Below are 12022 nucleotides of genomic sequence, written 5' to 3'. Positions count from 1 at the left end.
GAGTTTATCTATGATTCCAGAATGAGGGATAGTGTCGAAAGCCTTGGTGAAGTTGAGATAGGCTGTGTGAACTGCCTTACCCTCATCCACGGCTTTGTTGACTATTTCAAATAAGGCAATCAGGTTCAGGAGGCACAAACCCAAACTGGGTGGGTTCCAGAATTTGGAGGTTACCAATGTCTTTGTTTATGAGTTCCATGATGATATGTTCTATGGCCTTGCAGACCAGGCTCGTCAGGCCAATAGGGCGATAGTTCTCGGGGTCTGTGGTGGCTCCCCCTTTATGGAGTGGTATAACTGTTGCTGTGTGCCACTCAGTGGGTACAAAGCCTGACGTGAGACTGTGATTGAACATGGTGCTTAGGTGGGGGGCCAGTTCATTCTGAAGTTAGTGAAGAACACAGCCTGGGATGTTGTCCGGTCCCATGGATGCTATGTTCTTGGGTTTGGAGAGCACAGTTTTTACCTGCTCAGTTGTGATTGCAGGGGCACTGCATTCTTCCAGTATGGATATGAGCCCTTTAGGGGGTGATGGGGGGGGGGGGTTAATCTGGCACTGAACCTATCAGCCAGGATGTTGGTGATAGCTGGTTCTTTAATTTTCGTGCCATTGTGCTGTAACTCAGAGCAGATCTGGGTGTTGCCACTGAGATTCTTGGCATAGCTATAGAATGCTTTGTGGTTGTCCTTAGAGTCAGTGACAATCTTGTTTTCATAGCTGGCTTTGGAAGATTTTATGAGGGATCACAGCTTCTTACTGTGACTGACTAGGGAGCTCCTCCACTCATGGGATTTTACTCTCTTTTGCAACAGTTTCTTCCTTCTGTTGTAGAGTTTGTTTATAGCAGGGGAACACCAGATTGGCTTCCTTTTTTTTTGGAGGATAGTGTCTTGGTTCTGCTAGGAATAGCATGAGCCATGCATTAATGTAAGTGCATATGGAATGCATTTGTGTAAGATTCTGCAGTAGTAACTGTATTGTCCATCTGCATGGGTGTTGTGAAGTTTGCCACTTCTGTCTTAATCATGAAGATGGCTTTGGGAAAATTTTTTTCACTGGTTTCCTTAATGGGGGGTGGGATGTGGATATCTATGGTGATTAGTTTATGGTCAGATCTGACCAATGAGGAGTTGACTTCAGGTGTGGAACACTGGTCACTCATGTCGGTAATGACTAGTTCTAGGATATTATTTCCCCTGGTGGGGGTGTGAGTAAGTTGATCCAGGGCATTAGAGTTTATGAATTATAGAAAGCGTTGAGTGAATGAGTTGGTACATGAGTAGTTTTCACAGTTAATGGTGGGGTAGTTGAAATCGCCCATTATTAGGGTGTTTGGTTGATCCCTAATATTTTCCAGTATATCAAGAAAAGAGTGGGAATCCTGGGGCATGGGGGGGGGGGAATCTGTAGCAAGCTACAATATGGATTGCAGTTCTGCCCAGAGTTAGTTGTACTTGGATGATTTTGGATGCATTATGTTGGGCAACTAACCTGGAGTTGTGGATATCCTTAATGAATATGGACACACCTCCACCCTTGGTGTTCCGGTCCTGGTTAGATGGCCGAAAGGTATGGTATGAGTTATATCCTAGTAATGCAGGGGTGCTCTCTGGAGCCTTGAGCCAGGTTTTGGTCACTGCACAGAAGTCGATGTTCTCCATTTTAAGAAGTGCCTCGAGTGAGTGCATTTTGAGGTTTAGACGTCTAGCATTGAGTAGCATTACCCTCAGTTGTTACTTGGCTGTATCTGTTACAGTGGTGGGTTTGTCGCTTGAACCTTGCCTAAAAAAGGTACTATAGGGGCAGCAAGAGCCTTAGCCAGTATCCAGAATCCCAGAGGCAACAGGTGCAGGCAATCTCTGGCAAAGCATTGTGGCCTGTTGACCATGCCATCCCAGGCAGACTGATACTAGATCCCCTTAGAATGACACCAGAAGCTTCGACAATTGTTAACATCAATCATTTTGTCCTTGTACTGTGGTATCGTTCTGGGCAAAGGTAGGATGCTACTCAGGGCTAGGGTCATACCTGCCTGGATTACAAGATTGGAGAGCTGCTCCATGTCTCTTTTCATGTAGTCCAGGGAAGTACATCTCAAGTCGTTCACACCAACATGGACAATGACTGAGTTGTATTTGTACTTGTGGAGTGACCTGAGTGCATGGGTTATGTAGCGGTTCCTGGCACCCGACAGGCAGCTAACAGTAAACTTCTCCTTGTCTATTCTGGTAAGTGGAACATCAGTGTGCCCGACTATAGAGTCACCTATAACTAATGTGTTAGGCACGTTGTTTTGCCTTATAGGCTGTGTTTGAGTGGCACATGAGGGTCTGTGTGTTGTGTCTTTTGGGTTGTGTTGAGGGGTGGAGGTTGCTTGTATTTCTGCTTTGCATCTCTGTTGCTTAGGCAGATTCTTATTGAGAGCCTGTGAGAATGTTTTTGTGTGTCTATGTGTGGATTTGGGGATTGTAGGTGTGGTGTGGCTATGTGATGAGTGTGGTGTGGTATGAGTGTTTACCTTCTCCTCTTGACTGAGAAGTTCAGGCTTGGGTTGAGAGAGCTTTGCCTCCAGTTTGGCAAGATAAGTGCATCTCTCACAGGTTGTAGTGTTGGTGGTAGGGTTGTCAGTGTACATGAGGCAATCGCTACATTGTCCCAAGATGCCCAGATTCATCCGGTTGACAGGAGAGAACACTGGGAGCTGTCCCTTGGACATGGCTGGGTAAGAGAACACTGGGAGCTGTCCCTTGGACATGCCTGGGTAAGAGAACACTGGGAGCTGTCCCTTGGACATGACTGGGTAAGAGAACACTGGGAGCTGTCCCTTGGACATACCTGGGTAAGAGAACACTGGGAGCTGTCCCTTGGACATGCCTGGGTAAGAGAACACTGGGAGCTGTCCCTTGGACATGCCTGGGTAAGAGAACACTGGGAGCTGTCCCTTGGACATGCCTGGGTAAAAGAACACTGGGAGCTGTCCCTTGGACATGCCTGGGTAAGAGAACACTGGGAGTTGTCCCTTGGACATGCCTGGGTAAGAGAACACCGGGAGCTGTCCCTTGGACATGCCTGGGTAAGAGAACACTGGGAGCTGTCCCTTGGACATGCCTGGGTAAGAGAACACTGGGAGCTGTCCCTTGGACATGCCTGGGTAAGAGAACACTGGGAGCTGTCCCTTGGACATGCCTGAGTGAGAGAACACCGGGAGCTGTCCCTTGGACATGCCTGGGTAAGAGAACACCAGGAGCTGTCGCTTGGACATGCCTGGGTAAGAGAACACCGGGAGCTGTCCCTTGGACATGCCTGGGTAAGAGAACACTGGGAGCTGTCCCTTGGACATGCCTGGGTAAGAGAACACTGGGAGCTGTCCCTTGGACATGCCTGGGTAAGAGAACACCGGGAGCCATCCCTTGGACATGCCTGGGTAAGAGAACACTGGGAGCTGTCCCTTGGACATGCCTGGATAAGAGAACACTGGGAGCTGTCCCTTGGACATGCCTGGGTAAGAGAACACTGGGAGCTGTCCCTTGGACATGCCTGGGTAAGGGAACACTGTGAGCTGTCCTTTGGACATGCCTGGGTAAGAGAACACCGGGAGCTGTCCCTTGGACATGCCTGGGTAAGAGAACACCGGGAGCTGTCCCTTGGACATGCCTGGGTAAGAGAACACTGGGAGCTGTCCCTTGGACATGCCTGGGTAAGAGAACACTGGGAGCTGTCCCTTGGACATGCCTGGGTAAGAGAACACTGGGAGCTGTCCCTTGGACATGCCTGTGTAAGAGAGCACTGGGAGCTGTCCCTTGGACATGCCTGGGTAAGAGAACACTGGGAGCTGTCCCTTGGACATGCCTGGGTAAGAGAACACCAGGAGCTGTCCCTTGGACATGCCTGGGTAAGAGAACACTGGGAGCTGTCCCTTGGACATGCCTGCGTAAGCACTATTTTCCTCTAGATAAGTGAGAGACGTAAGTACTAGAGCTGTTTTTTTCAAAGTACCTTGAGGAAGATAAGTACAAAAACTGTTAACCCTCTAGGAAATGAGAAAGGTTGAGTGCTTCAGTAAATTGTAGCTTAGTTAGTGCTTACAACAGATCTGAACCAGTGCTAAGCACAGAAAAGCAGATTCAGGTGCTAAAATTAAGAAACTGGATAGTTCTAAGGGAAAAACTGAAGAGCAGACTTTATGGTGCCAGGAATAGTTTAATCCTAGCTAAGCAGTGCTGCGCAATGCACCAAACCGCACAAACACAGGTTTTTAAGCAGATAGATGAAAGAGATAGAAATAGCCCAAAATGGTCAATAAAACTACAGTTTCTGAGATGAAACCACTTCTCCAGATTTTCCAAAGCTAACCACTCTCACTGATGACAAAGAAGCTTCCCACTATCTTAGAAAGGTCTGGGCAACACAGGAACATACAAACAGCACATAATTCAGCAAACTCTGAAAACCGGACTTTACTAGATCTAGAAACGTGGGAAATGAGTAGCGGGCTAAGATTTTTTTTTTAAAGTTACAGCAAATACAGCAATAAAAACACTTTTAACATGGAAAATAGGCTATCGCACTTGAGTGTCTAGCCCTTTACAGTTAAACAGATGAAAAAACAAAACTTTAAAGTGCAAACAGTATTTCGTTACAAAAACAGTTCAAGTAGCACAGTTAATAAAAAAGCAGTTGGAACAATACGGCTGGCAAAAACAAGCAATAAAAAGCAAAACAGAGGTACTCCACTCAAAGTCTCCTTTTCTCTATCTGCTGCTGTAGGACTCTGCAGGACACCCAGGCAGGCTCTTGCTGAGGTAATACAAGTCAAAGAAAACCACAATGGAGATGAAGGCAAATGAATAAAAACTAATAACAACTGCTGATATTGCCAAAGACACCACAATAGAAGCTCGCACTCCACCGGAAACTCAGTTTATTGAAGTACAATGAAAAAAATAACGCTGGTGATCCAAAATACGTTTTCGATCGCTATCTTCATCAGAATAAACATAAAACACTTAATTAACATCCTTACTGGTTATATACCTTGTCCCATTAACAAAACGATCGATTGTCAATTAGTAAAGAAAATTTAAACCTAGCAAGCAATCATTCTAAAACTCATACAAACAGCCTAATACTAACCATAACAAGTTTAAAAATAATTAAAAAATAGTATTTATATTACTAAATTATGTATAATAAACACACCAAATTTAAAAATGTTCTTAATAATGTTATTACAGATTAAAAACACTCTAATTGTAAAACTATTGCTCTGTTTGCAATACAAAATGTATATTTATGCAATGTATGGAAAATATTGCCATCTAGTGGCTTAATTGTGTAAATGCAAAGAATTGCTCATAATTTAGCTGATCTAAGTTTTAAAACTGGCTTGATAGACAAATAGTCATTTAAACCTGGAAATTTATTACAATCTAATACTATTTGCCAGTATAACTCTTTATATTCCAATTTATCTTCCCATAAACCACCCCTTATATCCTTGGGTACAGAGTCCAAAACAAAGAAAGAAAAAACTGCTTGTGGGCAAGAAATTTGATGTCTAAACAATGCGTTCTTCATATTCTGTTTTTTGATTTCATACAGATATTCATAAATGCAACATCTCAATTTCCTTTCTGTTTTCCCCACATAAAAAGAGATGCAAAAGTTGCATGTTGCTAAATATACAATGCCATAGCTATTGCAATTAAAAGTACCTCTACTAATAAGTGTTTTATTCCTAGCTTCCAAAAAAATCTCCTTTCTATTGATTACCCTAGGGCATTGGGAACAAAACCCAAATTTGTATGTTCCCACCCCACGTGGACCAATATTCTTAACTTTAGGACCTCCATATTAAAAAATTTGCTTAAAATTAGTGTCCTTCCGATAAATAAATTTTAAAGGGCTTTTGTTATTCAATGGTAGATCTGTAATCTGGACAAATCTTGTCCATTCCCTAGAAATCACCTCCTTGATGGGTGCTGAGTCACCTGTATAATCAAGTATATAGGCTCTATCGTATAGGGTGGGTTTTTTGTTACCTGGATCAATAGTTAAGGCAGGTATGCTCTGTCCTAAAATAGGGGCAAATCTTTTGTGCCTTTCCTGAACCACTTCAGATAAGGCACCATCAAGTAAGGACCTTGGATAACCCCTGTCTACCAACATGTTACACACGTTGTTGCATTCCTTTAAATTCTTGGTCATCCGAGGTCATTCTGCTGACCCTGACAAGTTGACCCTTCACTAAATTTTTCTTTTGAAAATAAGGATGAGCACTTTTATAATGGAGGTATGAATTAGAAAAGGTTTTCTTGCGATGTATACTGGAGGAAAACCCCTTATCCAGCTTTTTGAGTGTAATATCCAAATAAACCAACTGTTCTGTGTTTACCTCAAATGTAAAATCCAAAAAGTTGGTCGTACCTTTCAAATAATCCAAAAATTCATAGAATCTTTCCTTAGTGTCTATCCAGAAAATGCATATATCGTCCAAAAATCTCTTGTACATAGACCAACATTGAGTAAATGGACAATCCAAAATAAATAATTTCTCCCACCAATTCAAAACAATGTTGGCATATGTTGGGGCACATTTAGCACCCATGGCAACACCTTTATTTTGTCTAAAGAATTCCCCCTGAAAATACATATAATTATTTTTCAAAATAATTTCCATAAATAAAAGGCAATTGGTAAAATCAACATGAGAAAATGTACCATTGTCTATCATTGCCTGTTCCAACCATAGAAGACCCGTCTCGTGTGGAATGGAGCCAAATAAGTCCACTATATCCAAAGTGATGAAAATAAGATCTGGGGAATATAAATGTGTTTTGACACACCTCAAAAAGTCCCAAGAATCCTTAAGGACAATGTCCCCAGTGTATGACAAAACCTTGAGTTTGTCATCCACAAATTTAGCCAAAGGCGTAGTAATAGACCCCTCTGCTGAAACAATTAGCCTCAAAGGTGGATCCATGGGATTTTTGTGAACCTTAGGTATGCCAAATACTGTCGGAACCCGGGGATGTTGGTTGAACAAAAAATTATATTGTTCCTTACTAATAGAACCGTCCAACAATAAATCCTGTAACATTAAATGTATTTCACTTTTAGCTATGTTCACCTCATTGATTGAGGCCTTAGAGTATTTACTTGTGTCATGTAAAGAATCCCTCATCTTGGATTCATAACAAATATTGTCCATTAGGACTGTTCCCCCACCCTTATCAGGATGCATCACTCTCAAGTTCTCATTCTGTTTTAATTCATTTAATAATTTTTTCTCCGCCTGAGATAAATTGGGGATGGCAAAATGTTTCGTAATAGTATTCCTTAACTCTCTCTCCAACAAATTACCAAAATTCCTTAATTGGGGATGTAGGGGAGGGTTAAAAACACTCTTCCTTTGAAGACCAGGAGTTGAAGGTGTGGTCATTTCTTGCCCATTAAATAATAAATGCAGATTTTGTTTTCTCAGGAATAATTTTAAATCTATAATGGATCTAGGAATACTGGCCTTCCTGTTTGGAACAAATTTAAAACCTTTGGAAAATAGCTGAAAATGTTCAGGATGTACATCAATATTACTATAGTTGAAAATTTTGTAGTTGTAAAGTTCTAGAGTGTTCCCTTCCTGGGTGATGGTAAAATTATCATCTATCTCCTGTTGTAACCCCTCTGATTGTAATAAGTCCGGTTCTGGTTGCGGATCCGATTGGATCGACGAAGCGGGGGACCCTGATCTAAAGGGCATTCATCTTCTTGGAAATGGTTATCTATAAATTCTCCCCTTTTATCAATGTCAGGGGTATACTGTTGAAAACCACCTTCGTCCCTAATGGTCCTGTGATCTTGAACCCCTGAAAAAAACTTAGGTTTTGGGTATGCCAAATTATTACAAATGCAAAAACGTACACTACTTGTGAGACTTAAAATATATTCTATGAATACTGTTGTCCTTAAAATCTGACATTATACTGTTTCTTTTCAGAATAAAGAAAGCAAATTTTCAAGCATTTTTGAAATGGCAAGTTTAACTGAGACTATTCTGAAAATATAAGACTAGACAGAGAACAGAAGGCAACATCTAGTCTGGTGTCCAACTGAAAGGAGACATGAAAAGTAGTGTTAACTAAGATTCAAAGAGTTGCTAGAAAGCTTTTGTTGCTGTGAAATACTTCTAGTTACCACCCAAATGTTTTTTTTTGTATATTAGAAAATGCATAAACATTACAATAAAGTAGAAGCATTAGAGTCCATATCAGTGACCTGCTGCCCAGGATGCCCATTAGCTCTGTACTGGTTTCACCACTGAGGCATATATAATGGAATCATTGGTAGGTGAAGGTGGCTCCGACATTTGTCCCTCACTTCTTGGGAAATGGATTAAACTTGCGTAATGAATATCTTCACAGTCCTGTGGCTGATAAAAATATTAGATTCAGATGTCTGCTTTTGACAGAATAGTCACAACAATAGATGCAACTGATATTTTAGCAACATTGTATATTTTATTGTTTATATATAATATACATGTATGTATATACAGATGTACAAAGTAATGAAACATGCTCAGACTTGATGAACTTGATAAATGCTTTACTTGCTTTTCAGAGTAATAAACTGTAAGTGCTTTTGTCTTTTTGCCAGGACTTCATTAGATGGTGATATATAAAACATTTTATATTTTTGAGACTATTTCTATCTTCTTATAGCCACTGACAGTAATATACAAAACTTACAGTTTTATAATGTTCTAGAGTGTATTAATTAAACAGAACATGTGAATTCAGGTGATCTACCTATCGTAAATGGCTGCCTTTAGACCTCAACCATCTGGGAATGGAGAAGAATATCTATGTGGAGTAAAGGGGTAGAGCATGACTGTCCAACTGGGGGAGATGGACTCTAACTGTTTCAGGACAGGGACAGTAGAAGTCAAGCCAATTAGATCACTATTACAGATTGATACTGAAACTTGAAAGCTCAATGGTTACTTATGTTTGTGGGGGAATTTGCTTAGAAGATGACATAAAAAGTTCATAGTTAAGTACTAGGCTAGCTGCCCTTGTGGAGCATTTTAAGCATAGCTGTTTTCCCTTTTTGTGCTCGAAATAACCAGTCCCATTTGGTTATAGACTAGCCTTACTCATCCCATGGTTGATAATTATATATTACCCATAACGAGAATAACTGGCATCATACCATATATAACTTGAGGTGACCCAAGCATGGGCTAAGGCATTTAGGAACTGCCTCCATCTATTAGTAGTACAGCGGGCAGTCCTGGGGAAATTTTCTGTTTCCTATCCATGGATTTAAGTTGTATGAATATTGACAGGGATGGAGTGTGTTTTATGTGGATGGGGAGTCTGTTGCACAGCAGTGGTATCCTGTGCAAGGTATACTTCTCCCTCTAAACCATTCTGCTAATGTTTCAGAAGTGGTTTAGATCCCTAAACCAAGTCTTTCTGATGCCATTTGACTTACTGATGTCCAGTAAATCCATAAATAATGCATCAGAGGATACCTTATATGCCAAACGCAGTCTGTAGGATACTGAGTATAGTGACAGGGCTTTGAGTCAGCCCATGTAGGACATGTTTAATCTGTTGAGTGGGTATTTGCCAGTCTGACACTTTTCTTGGCTCAAGGGAACAGTACTGCTATAAAGAGTGTATGGTATGAAGGATGGTTCATGAACTTTTTGACTCCAAGTTGAAATACAGAAACTGAGGGGACTGGCAAATATAAGTGAGGCCCAGGCACTTTATGCATCATCTCAACACATTTGAGGTTTGAGTGGCAGAAGCAAATAATGCAGCAAAAAACAATTGTTCTAATTTGGAATGACTAAAAGGTATGTTTCAGTTTTGTTGATGCTTCTACTTTCTACAAATAGTATAGTTTGAATGCTTCTTACTTGTGCTTTACTTTGCATTTTTTGTATGAACGCTAAGCTGTCATATTTCTGATCTTTCCATCAGCTTTCCTCAACCTTTCATAGGTTCATAGGTTCATACTAGGCTATCTGCCCTAGGGCATTTATAAGCCTAGCCAGAGTTGTGTGGCTTTCACCACCCCTTAGGTTGAAGAATACTATACCCATTAGTTTGCCGTGCCTCTGTCCAGCAGTGATACAGAGATGATCCCCGAGGTAAACCTACGATCTCCCATCCACTGGTCAAGATTCCTCTTGAACAGAGCCAGCGAGGTGCTCTGTCTCACATGGACCGGGATTCTGTTCCACAGCATAGGGAGTCTCTGGGTGATGAATCTGTCCCTCCAGCACGTCCTATTTATATCCGTGTTGAGGTTTAAGTCTCTTGCTCTTGTGGCTCTGGTGGATTTGGATTTTTTGAGGTGGAGCATGTCCATTAATTCTGGGTTGGACATGGCCTTGTATGTCAGGAACAGGTCACCTCTGAGCAGACGGTATGCGACTGAATAGAGCTGGAGTTTCTTCAGTCGGGCAGCATATGGCATATTTTTGAGCCCCTTTATCCTTTTGGTAAGGAACTTTTGGGGTCTTTCCAATTGCTGCAGGTGTCGGGTAAGATACATTCTGAATGGGGCATTGTACTCAATCATTGGTCTGATAAGTGAAGAGTACAGGGGAACAATGACCTCCCTTGATCTGGATGTGAATCCCTTCATAATCAGGTGGGCAATGTGGAAGGTCCTCCTAACCACTTTGGCAATGTGAGTGTCAAAAGAAAGGTTACTGTCAACTTGGGTCCCCAAGTCCCTGATAACCTCTTCTGTGCTTAATGGATTGCCACCTATGTGGTAACTTGGGGTTACCTTGTTTTTACCAAAGGGTATGACTATACATTGTTTGGCGTTTAGCTTAAGGCCATGGCTCTGGCACCAGTTATCCGTTTCTATGAGACCTCTCTGAAGGATATCTGTGTCTGATGGATTTTCAACTATGGCCCAGTTTGCAGTCATCTGCAAACTTTGTCAGCCACAATCCTCCTATGTTTGCCTGCACTTCTGAAAAGTAGATGCCGAACAAGAGGGTCCCAGGACTGAGCCCTGTGGGACACCGCCAGACCGCTTGAGTCTGACATGGCACCAGCAACTCTAACCCTGTGGGTTCTGTCCTTGAGCCAGTTTGCAACCCATCTTGTGACATATGGGTTTACATTTAAGCTGGTGAGCTTTTCTATGATACCCGAGTGGGGTATTGTGTCAAAAGCTTTTGCAAGGTCAAGGTAGGCTGTATGAACTGCCTTACCCTCATCAATGGCCTTGGTGACTGTTTCAAAAAAGTCGACCAAGTTCAAGAGGCATGATCTGCCCTTGACAAAGCTGAATTGGGTAGGATCCAATGTCTGTAGGTCCCCTATGTCTTTATTTATGAGTTCCATTATGATCCTCTCCATAGCTTTGCAGACCAGGCTTGTTAAGCTTATGGGGCGGTAATTACCAGGGTCTGTAGAAGCACCGCCTTTGTGGAGTGGGACCACAGCTGCCGTACGCCACTCTTTGGCTACGTATCCTGTGGTAAGGCTAAGATTAAACAGCAGCCTTATGTGTGGGTTTAGTTCCTCATTGAGTTCGTGTAGCACGCAGCCGGGGACACCATCCGGTCCCATTGATGCTGCGTTTTTAGCTTTAGAGAGAGCAGCTCTCACCTGGGCATTTGTGATGATTGGGAGGCTACACTCTGCTGGGATAGATATTTCTCCTTTTGGGGGGGAGGGAGGGGAGAAATTTTCACTGAACCTGTCTGCCAGTATGTTTGCAATGTCTGTGGGTTCAGTGATTTTTGTATCATTTTGGACTACCCTTTACACAACTGCTCTTTTGCAGAACTTAGTACCATTTTTCATAGTCTGATCTTTTTTCACTGCCTTTTGTGGTGTTTAAATTGTAACATGAGCTTAACTGTTCAGCATACCCAGGTATCCCCCATGCACAGAGAACCCCCACTTACTGTCATTCTGCACTGATGTGGCATTAGTATTTAACCAAGATGAGCACTGTGAAACCAATGCCAAAGCTATCACA

General features: G+C 42.1%; 2 protein-coding genes across 2 annotated transcripts in view; both read right to left on the bottom strand.

The window, feature by feature from the left end:
• Nucleotides 1-5249: 5249 nt before the first annotated feature.
• Nucleotides 5250-12022, bottom strand: part of LOC122811399 — a 32210-nt gene continuing 25437 nt past the window's right edge. The window contains exon 3 of the mRNA XM_044083223.1: nt 5250-8429. Coding sequence (XP_043939158.1) covers nt 6171-7760 — 1590 coding nt within the window. The 5' untranslated portion in view covers nt 7761-8429 and the 3' untranslated portion in view covers nt 5250-6170. The remainder of the gene's footprint in view (nt 8430-12022) is intronic.
• The window catches only part of LOC122810558, a 198705-nt gene continuing 194732 nt past the window's right edge, over nt 8050-12022 (bottom strand). The window contains exon 7 of the mRNA XM_044082139.1: nt 8050-8109. Within this exon, the coding sequence (XP_043938074.1) occupies nt 8050-8109 (60 nt within the window). The remainder of the gene's footprint in view (nt 8110-12022) is intronic.

The sequence above is a fragment of the Protopterus annectens genome, chromosome 9.part0 (assembly GCF_019279795.1).
Source record: "Protopterus annectens isolate FY-2018-M chromosome 9.part0, PAN1.0, whole genome shotgun sequence".
NCBI classification, from domain to species: Eukaryota; Metazoa; Chordata; order Ceratodontiformes; family Protopteridae; genus Protopterus; species Protopterus annectens.
Note: the sequence above shows the minus strand (reverse complement) of the source record. Positions and strands in the feature narration are given on the sequence as shown.